The following is a 22,022-nucleotide window of genomic DNA, read 5'->3' on the forward strand; positions in this document are numbered from 1 at the left end:
GGTTCAAATCTGTCCCAAGGGTTTTTTACTGTGTGTCTTACTTCCGCTGTCCAGTCACAATAAATGCTAAAAGCTTAAACACTGGGCATTTTAGCTATTTGCTATTCATGTATAATTCAGGTTTTGTGGACATAAATTAGATGTTATTGTCCTGAAATGAAAACTATCAGATGCTTTCATAAGGTTTTAACGGTGCATAAAGGCTTAAAAAAAAAACCTGTTGCTCGGTGGTTGCTTGGAAGCATGATAACATCATAATATCTGATATAGATAAGAACCAGTGACTACGTAAAAGACTTACAGGGGCCTAAGATGTTCCTGATGATCTTAGGAGGAGTTTGTGAACAAACAAACACACACGCAGATCTGAGATTAGTGATCTAATCTTAACATTTTGATATTTCGGGGAAGGGGAAAAAAAGTGTAACGATCACTTTTGCAGAAAACAGAACTTCTGCTAAAAATGTTTCAGAAGTTTCTGGTGAAGTGGAATACTAAATAGAGGACTTTCACCCAGGAGATTGGAGGCTTGTTCTATGCATAACCATAACTCACTGCTCATTAGTTTTAGTCTTTGTTTGATTTTTGCAATAATGTTGAGGCTTTCAGTTGGAGTATTGTTAGGCTGAACCAAACTACCTGGTCTCGATAAAGATCATGGTTTTGGTCAAAAAGCCCCAAAGGCAAATGTCTCCCACGTGCACCTGGCTTTTAATCTCTTATCTTTTCCCAGTGACATGGTCGGTTAGAGGCAACAATGGACATTAATTATGATGTTGCTGGAGCAACGCAGCGAAAGCACATCATTTTGCAATAAAGAGTCTTAAGGTTGCCATTAAAAATAGTTTTAAAAACATGAAGAACATGGATCAGATGTTTCATATTTTAAAATTAATCTCAATTCTCACTGTAATGAGTAAAGCATAGTGCACTTTGCAACAGTCAGGCAGATGAGTTGTACACCTCATCTGTCTGACTGGCTCGACATCCTGTGTGTTCATTGGCAGAGGCACCAGTTTTAACAATCTATATATCTTATATAAAATGCAGTGAGCCGTGTTATTTTGGGGGAGTGAATTATTACTGTTTGGTAGATAACTGTAAATTATGTCTAACGCTGTACTTCTTATTGTTTGCCATAGGTGTAGCCAAGCTGGTATTTGTACTCTACAAGCACCTGGGTCAGTTCCTCAGCACAGAAAATGCCACATTGCGGGGAATGGGAGACCTGAACAAACACAACCTCTCTCTCACTGTCAACTCCCACATCCTGTCAGCCTCTATTACAAAGGAGTCGAGCCGTGTGTTTGTGGCAGACCCCGTGATCTTCACACTGGAGCACCTGGATGTAAGCCTCCCTCGGAGATTTACCCTGACCACACTATAGAGCCAGGCTGTCAAAAAACAGGATAGACTGTGATACCTTTTACAGCAAAGGAGAAACCGTGTGCCGTTAGTGATGATTAGCACCATTTTGATCTTTCTCCTTCACAAATAATTGATTACATTTTTTTAAAATCGAGAAAAAAAAAAGGAGAAGTAAACACATGACTGACGTGCTTTAACTGCGCATATTCATAAATGTTTCATTTTTTTCCCCCTCTCTGCTTTTGTGTTTTGCAGAAAGAACATTATTACAATCCCAACTGTTCCTTCTGGAATTACTCAGAGAGGAGCATGATGGGATACTGGTCCACTCAGGGTTGTAAACTGCTGGAAACCAATAAGAGCCACACCACTTGCTCGTGCAGTCACTTGACCAACTTTGCCATCCTCATGGCTCATCGGGGAAATGTGGTAAGTGGCCCTCGCCTTGTGGCTCGCTCAAGCTATTTTTCTGTCTCAATTACTCGTTCTTCCGGCTCACTTAAAGATTTGTGCACACGCGGCAAGAACAAGAATGGCATTTCAGTGGAGATAATTAGATTATAGCTGGAGGAGAAGGTAAGGGCAGGGAAGAAAGGGAGAAGTGGAGAAAAGGCAGCAGGGGCTGTCGCTTTAAAAGTGCGAGTTTGTGTCAGGAAGTGCCATACCATTATCAGAAGTAATTATGTTCTACCTGTGATCCATGTCTAATATCCCTCTGTGCATATGTCTCAGAGAATCATGGGAAACAACATAACTTCAGCTTTAACTTGTGTCTCCACCCCTCTTGAAGTGGTGTTGGGAAATTGTGAAATGCAATTACAATCCAATTACATGATAAATAGCATGTGCAGCGAGGACCTAGCCAGTAATAAATGTAGAGGATAAGTTTGTGGTTTGTCTAATAATACGTCCCAACTCATGAACTCTATGCCTGTCATCTGTCTTAACCTCAACCTTAACCACAGCTTGAAACCAGAGCCCTGAGGCTAGGCTTAGCCCCACCAATCCCCTACACATCACCTCAACTGTAACTCCTGCCCTCAATAAAATTACAAATATCACAGGAGGAATTGGCTCACTTTGAGGCCACCATGTCCTTGAGTGATATTTTTTTTATGTTCGTGTCTGCTATTTTCACTTTTGCCAGGTGGCCGTCTTGAAATACGCTCAGTTTTGGACCTCCTGAAACGCAGCGTGATTCAACCGCAAAGCGAGAACGCGGATGCCACATGTTCACAGCTCTTTTTGTGGCATTTTTCTGTTGATGTCACTTTCTGCGACACTTTCTCGTGAAACTTCATGAGCTCTAATGAGATTAAAGGATAGTTGCGTGGTTTTAATCAGTCAAGTTGTCATATGAATACCAAAACATGTTGTGGAGGCTCTAATCATTAATATCAGCAAGGTGATGCGACTTTCCCAGTAATAAGCGAGGATTAAACACGCCAGAGATTTCGATTCAGTGACAACATACAGGGTGCGTGTGTGTCCCCATTAGGCCAGCACAGCTTCACTCATTACGTGCTCAAACGCTGCCCATTATAATGAGAGGTGCAAAGTCAGTCCGTGCTTTCTCTATTTGTCTGCAGAGGGACGGGAGCGTGCACGAGGTTCTCCTCACCGTCATCACCAGGATGGGCATTGCTGTGTCTCTGGTCTGCCTAGCCATCAGCCTCTTCACCTTCTGCTTCTTCAGAGGTCTGCAGAGTGACCGCAACACCATTCACAAAAACCTGTGCCTCAACCTGTTCATCGGCGAGCTTCTCTTTCTTGTGGGCATCAACATGACAGAACCAAAGGTACCGTGGAAGTGACTCTGCAGAAGGTTTTAATTTCACACTACTGATTAATAGTCTCATCTGCTGTAATTAACCTTTTATACACCTGAATTTTCCCTTCAGTTTTCCTTTGAAGTGGCAAACCAAAAAAAAAAAAAATCCACATTAGATTAAAATATCATATTTCTATTAGGAGTCTGCCAGTGGTAGAATTTAATGCAGATATTAAAAGCAGGAGTTTTATGGCAGCAACATATTTATTTGAAATCAAATATTCTTCCTGTAATTTAATCACAGATGTCTGAAATTATTTATGTTTTTGTTGAGGTTTTGCAAACATGTAACTGCTAACAATGGGATGTTAACTTTTGCAACACTTTGGACATGTGACAATCATGGTGACAGTGTCCCCCAGTTTCTAGAGAACAGTCCGGGGCCATCTGGGAAACACCGAGCGTGAGGCAAAAATGTGTATTCGCAACTTATTGGCGAGTGGTTAATGGACGCTGCTGACAGTCACTGGGAAAGTCGGTTGCTAAAGATCCAGTTACACAGGCCTGGAGGCTGGTTAATGACCTGCCCCCGGCTGTGAGGAAACTGGTTGTTGAAACTTTGCCTTCCTTTGCGTTGAGAGCAAAACTAACACAAGAGGTTAAAGGGCTTAAACCCAAAAATATAAATATAAAAGCTTTTGGGTAAATAAAAGGCTTTGTTTAGGAATTATTTAATCATTTTATAATTTTAAGGTTTGGGTTTTGGAACATAACTCTTCATATCATTTTAAGAGGATGTAAAAATTTAGTCTGCTGTAAGATTCCTCCAGAATATTCAATTTAAACCAAGTTTGCACCTGAAAAATCTGCTTTCATGAGTGAGGAGCGGTTTGACTTGGCTGGCTGCAGTTGGCCTGCAGATTTACACTGAATCAGGTCCACAGTCAGGTAAAGCTTAATCTCTCTCTCTCACACTCACCTATCTCAGAAGTATTTAGATTTATTTAAAAAAAGATTTCTGTTTTGTTTACTAGCTTAAAAGGGGAATAAAGAAACTGGTTGCTTGGGGGGAAAAAAGGTTATATTTCTCTCCTGGTCGGTGTTTGCTCTGGTCTCACATTGCTGCGGTTGCCTGTAGTTTTCATGGGAGATGCCAACTTGTCTGCAAACACTCATTAACTAAAAGCTGAGCAGCAGTGAGACTTGGAAGAAGCTCGACACAAACTTGAAATGGAGAACGTTTGCCTTCAAAGCAAAAGTCATACCTCAGCTAACACAAGGAGATTTTTGGTGCGGCATCCTCTTTGTGATCGATTTCACCTGACAGCCAGCAACCACACATGTTACACTCTTGAGAAATGTGCACGTGACATCATGCGAGAAACCTCAACGGATACCTTGAGATCTGTGGAATCTGTTACATTTATAGGAGGAAGATGCAGATTTTTAAATTCTAATAAAGTGTGAAAAATGAGTGTTTGAACTATTTGATCGATAGAAAAATGAAAGTACCTCCAAACATCTGATTCTGATATTTATGAAGCTGATTTGTTGCTAGATATTTTTTATATAAAAAGACTAAAAGACATCTTTACTCACTGACTATGTAGCTTCTTAATTTCAAACTTTGACCGAAATGTGTATCTCAAAACATGTTAAAAAGCTTAATCTTTGCATCAGTTAACATCCATCTAAAGATAAAGGTAATAATTATCAATCATTGCTATGCTTTTAGCTCTGGTTTGGTCTCCACTGACTCCCAGTGAAAGTGTTATTAAGCTGCTAAAAGCGTCACTTCATCATTTATAGGAGTGTGCAGCATGTATTTGGCCTTACTAAGGCACATTTCTGATCCCACAAATGACAACAATAAAGCTGTGAGCTAAAAACCAAACATTTTCAGCTAAAAGATGCAAAAATCTGCTAGCATACATCTGCAAACATCTAGCCCTGTCTTAACAAAAATAAATAACTAGACTAACTTAAACTAACCACCCTTCTAAAGCAAAAACATACAGATTTGTGTTAAATACTATAGACAAGTCATTTTTGGTAATAATGAAAAAGAGAAAAAAATCTTTCTATTTATTTATCTTTTGACTTTTATTTTCAGTATAGAAAAATAATGATAAAAACATGGAGGGTGTGTGGAAAGTGCTGGCAAAAGCACAAGGTAAGGTCACCATCAGGGGGTTCCACAGGGTAAGGTCATCCGGGTCAGCAGTGTTGTTTTGTAGTATAGAATTACACATTTATTATGGTTGCTTTGATTGGTGTTATGACACTCTAAATTCCTCTCAGCCCAGACAGCAGAAAGCTGACCGCATGAATAAACCTTTCCAAAGCAGCAGGGAGGGGAGCGTGTTCATCCAAGGCGTAGGGTTTAGTAAAATTAGCTCTTTCACTGTCCTTTTACCTCTGCGCGTAACGTCTGCTTGTATTTTCTCATCAGCTGGTCTGCTCCATCATCGCTGGAGTTCTCCACTTCTGCTTCCTGGCCGCGTTCGTGTGGATGTGTTTGGAGGGCGTGCAGCTGTACCTCATGCTGGTCGAGGTGTTTGAGAGCGAGTTTTCACGCAGGAAGTATTACTACATGTCTGGGTACCTCATCCCAGCCGTGGTGGTGGGCATCTCAGCGGCCATTGACTACAGAAGCTACGGCACTCAGCGGGCGTAAGTGTGGGATCTTTGCAGAGGCTCTTTTTCCCGGGATAAATATCACAAGCTTTAGTCCTCCCTTCTCCCCACTGCGACACACCCACACAGCATGTACTGTATGTGCTAATGATAGTAATATCACAAAGAGTATTCCACCTCTGGCCCCCTTGGCAAATTTACAGCCTGTCATTGCTAAAAGAAGAGGCTGTGAGCAAAGTAGCTGCATTAATGAATGTGCTGGCTAGCTGCACTCGCTCGTTGGGTTTTTAGTCTTGTGGATGTGGATAATTGCCGCCCATGTCAGTTAAAAGTTTATGCACTCCTCTGCTGGTCTTCATCCAAGCAGCAAGCTTTATGATTTGTAAAACGGCGAGTCCTCTCTAATTTATGGAATTTAAGTAAACCGCCTTTTTCAGACTCTATTTTCCATTCTGTTTCCCGGCGATAAACGTGGGCTGAGGTGCAATTCATTCTTAAACTGTCTACATTACAATGTTTACTGTTCTTACATACACACATATATCCCACATTTGTAGACATTTGCAGACTGTGAAGTCATGAGTCCAGTAACCACTGGCTTTTACACTGCAGCTTCTCATGGCACGAGGCCAGCACTCCCTTAAGGTCGGGTTTTCTTCTTTGCGGTCAAAGGAGTTTCTATTCTGTTGCTGCGGCCTATCATGCAGCCGGCTCTGCTGGGCTCCGATCAATGAGAAGCAACTTCGTTTTCACAAAGTGACGATTTAATGAACCGAACACCACCTTTTGCACCCTATAGATGCTGGTTAAGAGTCGACAACCATTTCATCTGGAGCTTCATCGGACCTGTAACCTTCATAATTGTGGTAAGTTGTAAATTTGTGCACGCGTGTGATAACTTTTTGTTCTTTGAAAGAAAAGCTCAGAGAATAGTTTATAGATTTCTCTCTCTCCATCTGTGCTGGCAAGCCTCTTAGCTCTGCTTTCTCAGATCAATTTGCATGAAAGGAAAGTGGTCCCATTATAGCTGACACGAGGACATCAGTGTCCACTCAGCTATGAAATCCTCTGAAATCAGAATTGGTGAGCGGCAACAACTTGAAGCTGTTTGGTCCTTGCTGTACATCTAGAGAATACTCCCCTGCTGCAATCAGGAGGAGAAATCGTTTCAGGCATGAAGGTCATTTGCTCAGTGGGAAAACAAGGGTGATGGTGGCGGGGGGTGGGGATGGGGTGGTGAACATGGAAGTAATGAGTGGGTGGGCCAGACAACTATTACCACAGCTCATAGCCCTGCTGAGGATTATGACGCATCCCCAGCCAATCCTAGAGCGCGGACATCTCCATCTTCACCTTTTAATATTTCATGCACGGCGCTGGGTGTTCGCCATGCGCATAGACACACGCACAACGTGTGCGCATCACATGCACGCATTCAGCATGACCTAAGCAGACCCAGAGCGCGTATCCATATAGGCGTGTATAGGAACACGCATGTAAATCTGTCCATAGGCTGTAGATGCACGCCAGACCCCGTGTAGGCAGCCCCTGTTATATGCTCTTGATTTGGCAGGGAAGTACAAATTTTAGATGGCACATGCCGTTCCCCTCATCTTTCTGCAGAGTGCCCCCTTTACTCCATTCCTCGCTGTCTGTCTCATCGTATCTGTGTCACCACTTACAGCTGTGTTAAATGCATCTCCAGCCTCTTGACTCAAGCAGACGTAAATCGGCCCCTGTGGCTGGGAGACAAAACACGGCATTACTCTAAGCTGTGATCTAAAAGCCTCTTTCTGTCTTTTTAGCCACTCCTTTTTCTTCCATCTTTCTCAACGCCGCTGTTGTTGGTTTCCATCTGCGTTCCACTCACAGCCTCTTTGTTTCCATTTAGGACCCTGCTTTTGTTGCCGCCTGTGTTCTCGGGATGCGTTCACGCGGGATAATGACGGGGATCTTGCCGCTGATTTGTGAATGAGAATTGAAACTGAAATATTTGATAAGCTGGAGAGCACTACATCTCGATCATTAGGGGTCCGTTTTTATGCCAACTCGTGCCTTTTATTATCCGCCGTTCACGCTCGATGCGCTTGGGTGCGCTTGAAAAATGCACGCCCGGAGCAGGTTTTTGAGGGTAGAGGTTTTTCATGTGATAAGACTCCGGATCCATTTTTTCTTTTTTGTTTTTCGTTGAATATTAACAGAAGTACATTTCAAAGGTTGAATGTGGTATCGTGCCAAATTGAAGTGCATCTCCTCCCTTTCGTTTTGTGGCTACAGGGCCCGCAGTGCTTAGAGAGTTAGAGATAGAGACATCCTGAAAGCATCGAAACCTTTCTGGATGTATGGCTTGAATCACTTAAATGTTTTTTTTCCTGGCCTCGGTGAACCTTGTTTTTAAAACATGACATTCAAACTCTATACTTTCCCCACTAGATTTAACTTTTTTTCTCTCTCCCGGCGCTCTTGCCTGCACTATATTAGATCTGTTTCATCAGATATACGTCCCTTATTTCGTGGATTTGTACTCTGTGTTTGGAATCAGCTGTAATGACAAACATGAGGGAGAAATTTCGAATGTAGCCGATGTTGAATATCGAAGCTGTGTGAAGCAGACCAAGGCGATAACCTCTCACAGTTGTTTTTCCTCTTTGAAAGTCAATGTACTTTGTGATCTGCACAGAGGCATTAAATTTTCATATTCCTCTCGGTAAAGGTGTGTTTGTGTTGACACACGCCACAGAGCCAGCGAGAGAATAGCTTCAAAAAATATTCCGGTTGAAAATGTAAAACGTTAAGGGAGCTGTTTTCTGCACTGACTACTTTTTAATTTCAATATTTCTATTTGCATATATAAAATTAAAGAAATCAAACACAAGGTCAGCACGACAGTAAAGGATCGGAGCACTGGCTCCATTCGTTGGTGGTAACAGCGGGAATCACATGACTACATAAATGCGTTCTGTTAACCCTTATGTGACGTTTATTTTGACAGGTCAATGTCATCTTCCTGGTGGTGACCATGTACAAGATGGTGAAGCATTCCACCTCCATGAAACCTGACTCGTCCAGGATCGGGGGTATAAGGTGAGGGGGGCGGGGGGTGTCACTCTAGTCGATAAGGAGGCTGAGCTGTGGCTGCTTGCTGTTAGAGTGTGTGTGTGTGTTTGCTGAGCGGGGGGAGTGGGAAGAAAAATAATATGCACCATTACTGCTTTTGCCTACCTCCTGAAATTTCAAAAGCAGCTTCTGACCTACACGTTTATTTGATTTTCTCCTCTCTTAAACCCGACCAGACCAGTAATTTTCCCTTTAGATTTTATTTCAGTCCGTAGGTGGTGCCTTTTTAGTTCATTTTATGATTTCTGTATTTGCACTACGCTGGGGTATATTGCCTTTTTTTTTTTTTTATTTCTTCATAACTGCAATTCTGACCTTTGTGTCTTTTTGCTCCTGTGCTGGCATAGTTTATAGGCTTCTTTGAAAGGCGGATTCAACCGCGATCTTTGCAGATTTGAAGTTTTAAAACAAAAACAGGGGGGCCCTCAGTGTTTTCGTTTCCTGTCTGCTGCATTTGGTTGTGAAAAGACGAAAGCCTCTGACCGTTTCTGTGCCTGGATTCTTGCTCAACAATATGTTTGAGGGCAGGCCAACATATGTTATGTGGGTGTCTGATTCAAAGACATTCACTCTGATTTTGGTCCAAACCCAAGATAAGGCATTGAACTGGTTTTTGGATTTTTTTTGCACAGACAAAGCTCACATTTATGGATGCTGGATTTCTCACATTATAATAAGTACTCAGTAGTCATTAACTGTTATGGTCCAACTTGAATCTGCTATGAATTTGGTCTCTGACTCAAATTTAGGAACTTGTTAAACAATGAAATAATATCTTCGCTGCACTAGACAGCAAGCAGAATTAGGCGTCATTTTCAACATTGTTCACTGTGATTTTTCTCCCACCGACAACATGCTGTTGTCCCATTTATTTCCAGGCTCATGGTATCTCTCTGGGGATGCCTTATTTCTCTCTTGTGTGTCAGTAACGACCAGGCATCGTCGCTGAAACTGACTGTCGAGTTATCTTATATTCTGGAAACCACCAAGGAAAATCCTGCTGTGTTTGCAGTCTTGTTAGACAACAATTCAGAGGAAGACCAAGGAAATTTCCTAACTGTTAGACAGTGAACGTGCGCTGTCTGCAAAATTTGTTTCAGCATTTTTACACTTTGCCACCACTAGTGCAAATTGTCAAGCAAAAAAAACAGTGTTTCAAAAAGGTGTTGTCCAAGAGTGGAGAAGCAGGAAATTTAGGATTTTTTGCTGTTTTAATGTTGCTCTTTCCTGTCTTTTGCAGGTCATGGGTGTTAGGAGCCTTTGCTCTACTTTGTCTTTTGGGGCTGACGTGGTCCTTTGGCTTGTTCTTTCTCAATGAGTCCTCTATAGTGATGGCTTACCTCTTTACCATCTTCAACACTCTGCAAGGGATGTTCATCTTCATCTTTCACTGCCTGCTGCAGAAAAAAGTAAGATTTGTCCTTCTGTGTCTCAGATATGCTGTAAAATAGATTAACAGTAAGGTGAAAAACTGTTTGTCTTTTCTTAGCTTTTTGCGTATTTGTCACATTTACATGCTTCAGATTGTCAAACAAATTTTAATATTAGACAAAGACAACCCGAGTTAATACAAAATGCACTTAAATGATGATTTCATTTATTAAATGGAAAAAAGCTATCCACACCTAGCTGGGCCTATGTGAAAAAGTAATTGCCCCCCTTATTAAATCATGAATTAACTCTGATTTACCACAATTTTTTGGAAAGCCAGACCTGTTGAATCAAGAAATCGCTTAAATAGAACCTGTCTGACAAAGTGAAGTAAGCTAAAAGATCTTAGAAAGCCAAACATTACGTCAAATCTAAAGAAACAGCAGACAAGCAAAGGCACTTACATCTATCTATTGCCAAGGATTACAAAGCCACTTCTAAGGCTTTGGGATGCCAGTGAACCACAGTGAGAGCCATTATTATCCACAAATGGAGAAAACGCGGAACAGCAGCCTATCAAAATTACTCCAACAGTGCATCGACGACCCATTCAGGAGGTCACAAAAGACCCCAGAGCAACATCTGAAGAACTTCAGGACTCAATTGTCTCAGTAAAGGTCAGAGTTCATGATTTAACAGTTGGAGAGTTCCAAGAAGAAAATCACCGCTGACCAAAAAGAGCACAAAGGCTCGTCTCACATTCGTCAAAAAATAACCAAGGGAAGATATTCTGTGGACTGCCGAAAAATACTTTTTTACAGAAGACTAGGGAGGTTTGGATGGCTTTCTAATAAATTAAATCACCGTTTGTATTTACTTTAATTATCTTTGTCTAATTTCTTTGATGATCTGAAACATGAACATGTGACAAATATGCAATATTTATGCGGGAATTTGTTTAGTCACGATAATTGCACTCCCGGCATCTATGTGGGGATGTAGCTCAGTGGTAGAGTGTATTAGGCCCTGGGTTCAGTCCCTGGTATCTCCACATTTTGTGGCTTTGTTGTGTTGCGGTTTACTCATTTCCAACCATAGAGACAAATGGCCTTTGCAATTGAGTCAGAAAGGGCATCCAGTGTAAAACTGCCAAATCAAACATGTTCAGTTACCTGCTGTGGTTACCCGCTGTGAATAAGGGAGCAGCTGAAAGTAGCTTTTAATTATCCAACATTGTGACAGCTATGATTTGAGTTGTCTTCTCTCATTTTGTAAACTAAAGGAAGAGAATTACTTAAACAAGTCTATTAATAAGTTTTATTAATAATTAAACACTCTAAGTGATTAGTTAATTAGCAGGAAATTAGCGAGGAGATATTAACTAGTTAACTAATTGCACAGTTGGTTTATAGTTACTTTTTTAGGACAAATATGAACAGCTTGTTGCAGGTTTTCAAATGTCAGGATATTTTTTTGCCTTTCTTTGTCCTCTATGGTAATAAATTAATTTCATTTTAAACTGCTGTAGAGACAGAACAATATGTGTGTTAACTGTGATCTATAATTGTCTTTTTTTAAATAGAGGAAACATTCAGTAATTGTTTCCCCTTTTCTAAAAGGGGGAATTTTCTAAAAATTTAAGCTAAGATTTGGCTGCTTGTTACTGAATCTAAAGTAGATTCCAGGTGTGGCTATTTGTATTTCTTTATAGAAGCATTTCCAGGTTTTTTTTTGGTTTTTTTTTTTTACTGGTATTTCATATATTCATACGTAGCAACACTCATGTCAAAGTGCTTTCTTGCTACAATATTGCAATATGCTGCACACTGTTTGTTATTCCTGCCCTTACACATATGACATTTAAACTGCTGTCAGCTGGATGGCATTTGATAAAGATTTGGGATTTGCATCTCTCGGGGGGGCTGCTGTCTGTGTCTGTATGCTGAGTCTGTCCTGATCTTTTATTCCTCTGCAGGTACGCAAAGAGTACAGCAAATGTTTCCGTCAGTCCCAGTGCTGCGGGGCGCTGCCGTCTGACGGTTCCCACAGCTCAGCCAAGACGGCCACGTCTCGATCCACGGCTCGCTATTCGTCCGCTACTCAGGTACACACCAGAGAATCTGGCATATCGAGGTTTGGGATTTCAAGAACTGTACCTTAAAATGGACTGCACCGCAGAGAATGAGTAATTCATTAATTCCTGAACATTTTACGGGCTTTTCATAAAGTATTTTTCTCTACTTTTTTGCACTTTTGAAGGCCAAAATAAAACAAAGTATTTATCCCTGTTTTCTTAAACATATATAGACTCTAAGCCATTTTTAAGACTGAGCTACAAATGGCCTTCAGGCTGAGTGCTTTTCCATGAGTACAGACAAGGTGTGAAGTTTGATAGACAAAGTAAAACACTCTTATCTTTTGATTGAAAATATAAAAGTGTTGAAAAGGATTCTTAAACGCTAAATTCACACTTTCTTCTGTAAAGCCAAGCTTCTCTACAGAAGTTGGGCATTGAAATTGAAATGTCACAGAGTGCAGTGTTTTGTCACATTTCAGCCTTCACATTGTAGCTTAAGTGTCGTTTTCAGATTGTTCAGCTGTGTAATGTTAAATGTTAGTGATCAAAGGATGGACTTGAAGTTTTCTTGTCGCTTGTGTTAAGAAATCTTTCCTTTTTAAAATCCCGAAAAGACATTTACACCCAGTGCTTCTTTCATATGTGTCTTATCGTGGCCGTAGGTAGACCCTATTTGAAAATTGTAAAAAAAAAAACAAAAAAAAAACAGACACATGCATGTGGTAATATCTTCTTTCTTGTCTTTGTGAGAGCTATCTTAAGAGCACCTCTGGGAATTTGGCGGATGCTCCTGCTCTTAGCATCTGAAGAAAAAAGAAAAAAAAATGCTGCTCAGGGCCGATCTCTCAAATTACAAACCGTAAGACTCTCAGCGTATCCATTTTTGGTTGGATCAATAGCACGTGAAGGGCTTTGTTGTACCCGAACACAAACATGTCATCAAGCGGTGAATGAGCTGGATTTTTTTTTTTGTGTACAAGTGCAGGTTTGAAGCACAAACTCGCATAGCCACTCAACCCTTTGGGGCAAAAAAGCCTTCAATAAAAGTCGCGCCGTGTTGAGTCCTGATCAGTGGCTGCCTTTTTTCTCAACCCAGAGCCGCATCAGGCGGATGTGGAACGACACTGTGAGGAAGCAGTCAGAGTCCTCCTTCATCTCAGGAGACATAAACAGCACCTCCACACTCAACCAGGGTAAGCAGCCATCTCTCCTTCGCCACCGCCAGACGAGACACATACGCCATTCTCTTTGTGATGAAGCTCTGAATTCACAATAAACACATCAATGGATGCGGCCCACCTGGCTATGTGGCAGCTCAGAAAGGAGTAAGATAAGACCCGATTTAATGCCTCCGTTCTCTTAGCGCCAAGCAATCAAAAAATAGCATTAAATGTTACTTGTGTATCTTAAGTTCAGAGCTTTTTCCGCTACGCTCCTGCTCGCCGGGATCCTCTGAACGGAGGGGAAAAAATAGTGACAGAAAGGAGGTGCGATATTTAGTCTGGCATAAAAAGTTATAGACGAGGACTTGAGTTCAAATAACGACCCTGAGCGGAGAGACTGACTGCGCAGCAGCCCTCTAAATCATCTTCATCCTGGGGTGATTGTCAGCATGAAAGCAGGGGAGGGAGACGAGCAAAGTCAGGCTGAGGTCAGAGCAGGTTTTGGACTGATCCCAGCATCATGAAGCTCAGGCTGCAGACAGTGCCAGCACAGATTTGGCTCTAATTCTCAATTAGTTTGGATTTATTTTTATTTTTATTTATTTATTTTTTTTAGGGGATGGTTATTGCATTCCTAAAGATATACACAAGCATGCTGAGGATGATGGGGATGCTGTGACATGGTCACAACGCGCCACTTAGACGTGTTTCGTTTTCTGTCTCAACCGAACGAGTTTGTTTAGATGAATTAGTTTCATATAAACACAGCAGTTGATTGTGCAGCTATGCTTTTTTGGTTGACACTTGTCGCAGTAATACTGTTTGTCAGTTAGAGCAGATGACTGTTTGGATAATGGTTTGCTTTGACCGGCGTTTCTATGGCTGCCTTGTCCATAATAGAAGGCAGACGGATCGCAGGCTGTAAATCTTCTGCAGTGTGAGATTCTGGACAGTGAACGTCAGCTCCGTTGTTTATGTGGACAGCTAACCAACATATAACCACAGACCATGAGATACAATGACTCAGGCTCTCTTCTTCAGCTGCTTTTTCCACCCCTCCTAATTTTTTTCCCTCTCTGTCTCTCTCTTCCTGTTATTTCAGGGATGACTGGCAACTACCTCCTAACTAACCCTCTCCTTCGAACCCACGACACTAACCCTTATAACAACCTTCTGGCAGAAACCGTGGTGTGCAACACCCCCTCTCCACCGGCTTTTCACTCCCCAGGTGCACATCCGCCCTCCACCTTTATTCTTCTGCAATTTATCTGCTTTTTTGTTTTGTTTTTGCTTTTCCTTTTATTTTTAAAGCAACATTATGTTTCATTCAGTTGCTCATTTTTAGATGAATGACAAACAAAAGGATTGTAACGGCTTTCATTTCTGCCAGTCAACCCCAAAGCTACCTTAGTTCAGCAAAAAGAGTGAAACTAGAGAGAAACAGACAGCTTGGCATTGTAAAAAAAACAAACAAGACAAACAAAAAAAACCCCACCAGCTTGCAACTAGAAAGCCTGCTAATTTTAATGTTTTATCTCTTATAATTGGAAAACCAACAGGTTAGCTTAGCTTAGCATGAAGAGCAGGAGAAAAACAGCTTACACGCTAGCATAAAAAACTACCCTTCGTAACTACTGTGCAAAATTAATTTTATTTACACTGCGGCTATGACTGCTATGGCTGATGGGTGGATGTCAGCACACGAGTTTGGTTTAACCATAAATGTAGAATCTATACTTATAGAGCCTACGGTGGCGCTGTCCCAGCTAAGTTAGCGTTAGCTAAAACTTAGCCCCATATGATCACTTTTCACTCCAAAATAAGGCAGCAGCCTCCATAGGGCTTGTTTTACAGTACCATGTTTGTGTCTTTTTGTGTAGGTATTTGGCTACGCAAAAGGATCTGTAACCATAGCAAACATACTCGTGTCCTCCCAACATCACATAGTTCGACATGGATGACGCTAGGCTTAGGTTAAAAGCTAATTTGTTGAAAGCGGGGCGGAGGATTGAAGGGAGCAACAGCAGCTTTAATCAAAAATGGGAGAAGTGCGAAAAATGAATTTGCATACATGAATATATATTTCATTGGTATCATATTTGCTACATCTGGCATTTTCTTTGATATTTGCACATTATTAGTCAATGAAATTCAATGCACGGGACTTTTTACTGGACAGACTTGACAGGACAGAGTTTCCAGTTTTCAAACAGCCCTGAGGTTGCATCCATCTTTTAACTACAGTCTGTGGTATAAACAGATGGAAATGGCTAGTTTAGCCTCGCAAAATGATAAGAAAATCCGCCAACCAGCAAGACTTACTAATTAACAGGTTTTATCCTGTCTGTTGAATTTGTGCAAAAGCAAAAGTGTAAGAACAACAGGTTTCAGTCTTTGTGGCAAAACAGTCAGCCTGAGTTCCTTCAGTGACAACATCGATCTATCAGCACTTGGAAAGCACACTAATTAACACTTTCCATCTCATTTGTTTAATCCATACAAGAACAACAATTTGCCACTTCGGGGCAGGTCATCTGCCGGCTCTTTCTTTGATCTGAGCAGTTCCCAGGCAACAAGCGGAGAAAAGGAAGTTATCGGTTAAGAGAGAGTTAAGCAAAAGTTCTTGCATGTATAATAATAATTTCAGATATCACATGTCTATCAGAGAGATTTAGGGGTGCCTGTAGCCAGATTTTGTTTTCTTTTAACAGAGCTGTCTTAATTGTTTACCCCTGCTTCCCGTCTTTATGCTATTCTAAGCTTGCCCTCTCCCAACTGCAGCTTCATATTTGAGAGACAGATACCGAGAGTGGTACCAGTCATCTCATTTAAGCCTCTGCCAGAAACGATTTCTCAAAATGTCGAACTGTTCCATTAAGTCTGTTTACTAAATTCACCAAAAACATGGAAACTGTTGAGGTTGCGGTTGTGACACAGCATGAATGGAAATGTTGAGAATAATTACACAAGGTTTCGCTTTGTTCTTCTTCATTCACACCTTCTCTGTATTTTTGTTTGTTCTTATCGAGGCAATTTTCTCCTTTGTAAACACAGAGAGAGATAAACTCCGAGACGTCAATGCTATCTTATCTCGTCCACTTAGCAGTCATAAGAGAATTGCCCTCTCTTGAATGCAAGGTTTTTGGTGACGATTCGGATCGTTTATACCATTTACGAGCGATGTATTTACACGAGATCTTTGCATTCTGTTTAGCTAACTTAAAGAAAAACCAGAGCGTAAATCGTGTTAGTGTTTATGGTGACCTAGTTCCTCACTGGCAAAGCAAAGGAAACCTAATCAAAGGGGAGAAAGCAGAAGCACATGACGCAATGCGGGCAGAGTCACAGCTCTCAGATATTCACACGCATTTGATGATAAAAGAGAATATTTTAAAAAAAATAGAAGCTCTATGGCAAAAGTGTATAAGGAGCAAGATATGCAGTAACCTATAGCTTTAACATGCTGCGGCTGCTGCTCTCGTTTTGTGCTGCAAACTGGCTTGCAGCACAATGAGTGCACTTCACACTTAGAGATAATGAAGCAGGGTTGGGACCATAAAATGTCTGTTCAGGAACTCAAAGACATTTTTGTGATATATATTTTTGCCCTGCTCTCTGGAGCTCTGCAGCAGCAAAGCAGCTCAACACAAAACTGTGTGCGTGTATCTGTGTGTGTGTGTGTGTGTGTGTGTGTGTGTGTGTGTGCAGACAGCATTTGCTTTATTGGCCTAAAATGTTTACCTGCTTAATCGTTGTTGGATAATTGCAGGTTAACACCAGAACAGAGCAGGCAGGTAAAAATGGCAATATTTAATTAGCAGATCATTTTGGGTCCAAGCTTAAATCTCCACTTTACCTGTAGAAACAGTTTATATCCCACTGCAGAGGACCACTTTGCTGAGCTGAGTTTAAACAGGAGGACAGCAGAAAGTAAAAAGACAAAAAAAATAATAGTAAAAGGATGTAAGGATCTACATATGGAAACTAGTTTGAGGAGAGAAGACAGCACTGCGACACACAAATGTCAAATCCCGGTGTGAAGATCACCATCCAAGGATGAAATAAGTGCCGAGAGAATGTCACGTTTAACTCAAGCTTATTCTAAATTTCCCCTGCTAGAGTCATTACACTTAGCTCCTGCGAAAAAGATGAGCATGTCTTTTACTATAAAGTGTATTAATACTCAGTAATACTCCACAGATGCTCATCCGGTGCTGTAAAATTGGTAAGGAGAACATCTTGGATGAATCTCTGCTGGAAAGCTTCCCAGAGTGCAGCTGTCTCTGTGTCCAGTTGAATTCTGTTCACATCATTTCCCTCCCTCACCCACTCTCCCGGTAGACAATACCTGTCTGCAACAAAATCACCCAGCTGAGCATAAACAAATGCAAATCTGGAAGTCGGGCCTTTTGAGAGAACTGTCTAATAATCCCTCCACCATTACCACCACCGCCTTTTGTGTCCTTTTGCACTCTGCACTCTTTTTGCGTTTTTTTTTATTTTTTTTTTTAAGGAAATCTCTTTGATGTTGTTTTCAGAGCTTTTTCTTTCAGGTACCATCATCATGTTCTGACAAGTTTGAAAGAGTGCAGTTTCCCCCTTTTCCCCTTTTTATGTGTGCTCATGACGACACAGCCGTCAGCCTACGAAATATCACTCTCAGTCTACCCAGTAAATAAAATCCTCATCAAATCAAACCAGCCCCCTCCCCCCTCCCTCTGTTTTTCCCCACATCCATCCTGCTACTTGAGCTTAGTCAGAGGGCTGCACAGAATAGGAGTAATCTGTTGTGTGTACGTCTGTGTGCGTGTTTCGCTCGTGTAAAATTGACAGATGTACACTTGCAAAAGGCGGAAAACTTTTGTGTTTCTCAGAAAGAAATAGTTTCATCAGGAAATATTTTCTTTGACTTCTTCTTTTTCTTTTTTTCTGTCAACTTTCTTTCTTTTTTCTTTTTTTTAAAGACTGCTTGCTGCTGAACCCTTTCACCTGCTGAGTCCAGGATTCAGTTGTCCATGATTTGTCCTTTAGCTCGCTCAAATTGGTAAACAAAATAATTTCTACATCTGCGTCCAGCGATTTAAGCAAAGCCTCTGCACTAAACTCGAGTTAAGCGCAAGGACACAATCCCAGCTGGGTCAACTGAATCCGGGCTGGATGTTACGAGCTTCCACTTTTTTCCTATTTGAGTGATTTTATTGTTTCTGCTTCAATTGAAAAAAAGCATCTGTTTTGCTTTCTTTGCAAATCAGCTGTTCTTAGGCCAGGTAGCCTGAGCAGACACACTTGATGTGAGTGGTGGCAAAGTGAGTCATTGCACCCTGCCTGTGTGTTGTGGTGTTTGGGGCTTGTTGCTGTGCTTGTGGGGCCCCAGTGCAGAGAGGTGGTTTGCCATCTGTGTTTGACATTACTCTTTTGTTATGCCCTCGTTTCTTTATTTTATTTTTTTTATATAGTTTTGCTGGAATGTTTTATTCATTGTTAACATCACTGCACTTCCTCATCAGCTTGTACTTCTTTCTTTCTTTTATTCCAGTTTTCTTCTGTTTTCCTGCTGCTTTGTTTGTTACCTGGTCATGAGCTACCTAATTACATGTTGCTGTACTATATTTTTGATTTCTAAGCCATCTTTTGTTCTCATTTCTTCAATATTGTTCAGGATAATCTCTTAGATTGGCTTTAATGATATTCAGCAGTAATGAGCTTGGACGTGGTGGGAAGCTAATTGGGTTCTCCTTTGAATTTTAAAAGTTTTCTTTTCTCTTTTTTTTGATATTTGTTTAAAATTAAAATGAATCAAGAGATCAAAGAGTACAAGAGTAAAGTGTCCTGAGCAGTATCAAGCACATGTGGATGATGTAGTGGAGACCGTCTTGTTCTGTGAAAAGCTGAAACGTTGCGTCTCACCTGCTCATTTCCGCCTTTCTTTGCAGGACAGCAGTCTCTGAGCAACAGCAGGGACATCAGTGCCATGGACACCCTCCCCCTCAACGGCAATTTCAACAACAGCTACTCCCTGCGAGACGACGACTATGAGGCCGTGGGCGTTCGAGCCCCGGGTGACCTGGGGGGCCTCAACCTGGACGATGCCGCGTTTGAGAAGTTGATCATATCCGAGATTGTCCACAACAACCTCAGGCCCCGCGGGGCTCCCAAAGGTCGCGATGCTCCACGGGAGAGGGACAGAGTCTTGCCTCCGCAGACCAGGGTGACGGTGGACCGGGGAGGGGGCGGGGGTGGGAACGGGAGCGGGAGCGAGGATGACGCCATCGTGGCAGATCACGCCGATGCCTCATCCCCGCAGAGAGGGAGCGGAAGAGGAGGCCACGCCACCCTGGAGCTACTCCTGCACCCCCACCACAAGGAGGTGCTGGAAGCCCCTCTCCTGCCCCAGAGGACTCATTCCTTGCTGTACAGCTCCCAGAAGGCCCCCAGGTGCCTGGAGGGCCAGAGCGGCCATGGCTCTGAGACTGTTACCGCAGAGGAGGACATGGGCTCCCATTCACCCAGCAACAATAGAGACTCCCTTTATACCAGCATGCCAAACTTGAGAGACTCCCCCTCGCCTTCAGCTTCCCCATACCCTCCGGAAGAAGAGGAGGAGGAGGAGGAGCTCTCCCCCTCACCTCAAAGCGAGAGCGAGGACGCGTATCACAAAAGCATGCCTGAGCTCGGCGATGCGCCGCAGCCGCTGTCCTACTACCACATAAACCGGGGCACCAGCGACGGGTGCATCATCCCACCCAACAACGAAGACTGTGCGCACGACGGAGAGGCGCCCGCCGACGGACAAATGCAGCTCATCACCAGCCTTTGAGCGGGCGACGCTTTGTTTGCACAGGTTTTAGCAGGACGGGTGCATCGGAGAGAGCCGGCGAGCCTGGCTCCGCACTTCACACGCTCTTTCTGTTCTTTGTGTCAGGACAAGAAGTGAAAAGTTGTTGGGTGGAAAAAGGAATGAATGAATACATGACTTTTGCACACAGATCTCATTAACACACAAAACACATCCCATCTGAGGCCAGACAAATGTGGACTGTGAAGGCTCTGCTGTTGGACTAAAGAGGAGCAGAGAATGACACGTAGGCCGAGATAAATCTGGCATTTCTGTTGTACTGCGAGAAAAATCGAAGAATAAGAGTTAAAAAAAAAAGAGAGAAAAAAAGGGGGGAAAAGTACTCTAAGAACTATGAAACTCCTGACGTATTCCTGGGGGGCCTTTGAAGAACCGGGGTCTTTTTAGTCAAGAAGTGCAGAACTAGAACTAGTGTGGCTCCACTGCACAGTCAGGACTGTAAAGTTAAGAAACCACTAATTCAGACTCAGGCCTTATATTTTCTCTATTGCACATTTAACTGTTGTCAAAGTAACAGCTGAAAAAAATATATTTTGCTGTACCACTAGTGTAAAAAGTGAAATTAAAAAAGGAAAAAAAGAAGAAGAAGAAAGGCAACCATTCAGTAGTTCTTGCCCTTTCAATGTTAATAAGATTCTTCAGACAAGGCTAATCAAAAATGGTGGAAATGTGCTTTTCCTCTCACACTTGACTTGTTGTAGTATGTTTGAATATGAGAAAATCATTTAAAAAAAAAAAGTTTTTAGGAGATACGAAATCCATATGAAATCATCATGCTCACGTCTCTGCTTGTGAAGTGCTTTTTGCTTTCATGAATGATGAGTTTTCGCCAGTAGTTAATATTTGTTAACACCGGGCCATGCACAGATTTGGAGTAAAATTGGATCCTCGTGTAATTTATTTTACTTGAAAGAAAGAAAGAAATTGTCGGGTTTCTGAGACTTTTTTTAATGCGACGTAGATGCGATATTGCAGTTTTTGAGGACATTTCATCCTTTGACACGAATTAATTTATTAATTATTCCAAGAAAAATGTTAAAAAACAAAAAAAGAACATGGTTGGGAAGTGTGAAAAGTTGTTGCAGCACTGATTAGGTTCATTTTATTTCTTTTTGTAAGAGCCCATCATCAGCTGGTATTTAATTCAACTCCTGTTTGATATCAAATAAATGTGAAATTTTTTCTTGTTCGCAGATGTTTGGTTGCTTATTCGCATTCGGAATAATAAATCACAGACATATTTCACACTTTTATTGAAGGTAAAACCCACAAACAGACCCAAACTACAGACTTGTTGGTGAAAAAAAAAAAGAAAAGCATTTTTACTTAAACATATGAACACATTTATCAATTTTCTTCTTCACGTAAATGGGAATAAATTGTGGATTTGTGTGGAAGTATTTTCTTGGGTGGATTAATGCACACGTGATTTGCTAGTGACGCAAAAGCAGAAATGACTCAACCGTGAGCTTGTAAAGCAATATGACGTGTCTAAAAAACGTCATATTGTGTTTCAAATATAAATAAATTCATTGGTAACTTTATCATTCATGGCATATAAAAAAACAAAAATCCCCATTTTTTTCCATTCACACAAGCATTTTCTCAGCTGCTTAACAAATTCATGGTTGCAGGGGAGGGGCTCGAATCTGTCCCAGCTGC

General features: G+C 41.6%; 1 protein-coding gene across 8 annotated transcripts in view; it reads left to right on the top strand.

The window, feature by feature from the left end:
• The window catches only part of adgrl2b.1 (adhesion G protein-coupled receptor L2b, tandem duplicate 1), an 89,245-nt gene extending 67,692 nt beyond the window's left edge, over positions 1-21,553 (top strand). For 3 of the 8 annotated variants that reach the window (XM_006786401.3, XM_006786403.3, XM_087832623.1), the window contains 11 exons: positions 1,143-1,348; positions 1,624-1,797; positions 2,958-3,167; positions 5,592-5,812; positions 6,576-6,642; positions 8,769-8,860; positions 10,134-10,302; positions 12,240-12,368; positions 13,438-13,534; positions 14,607-14,732; positions 19,438-21,553. In XM_006786401.3, the coding sequence (XP_006786464.2) occupies positions 1,143-1,348; positions 1,624-1,797; positions 2,958-3,167; positions 5,592-5,812; positions 6,576-6,642; positions 8,769-8,860; positions 10,134-10,302; positions 12,240-12,368; positions 13,438-13,534; positions 14,607-14,732; positions 19,438-20,321 (2,375 nt within the window). In that variant the 3' untranslated portion in view covers positions 20,322-21,553. Of the gene's footprint in view, positions 1-1,142; positions 1,349-1,623; positions 1,798-2,957; positions 3,168-5,591; positions 5,813-6,575; positions 6,643-8,768; positions 8,861-10,133; positions 10,303-12,239; positions 12,369-13,437; positions 13,535-14,606; positions 14,733-18,756; positions 18,811-19,437 lie in introns of all 8 variants that reach the window. The other 5 variants (XM_035906026.2, XM_006786406.3, XM_087832625.1 and 2 more) reach the window with 4 other exon arrangements.
• Positions 21,554-22,022: the final 469 nt, after the last annotated feature.

This window comes from Neolamprologus brichardi, chromosome 18 (genome assembly GCF_056152115.1).
Source record: "Neolamprologus brichardi isolate AB-2024 chromosome 18, ASM5615211v1, whole genome shotgun sequence".
NCBI lineage: Eukaryota > Metazoa > Chordata > Actinopteri > Cichliformes > Cichlidae > Neolamprologus > Neolamprologus brichardi.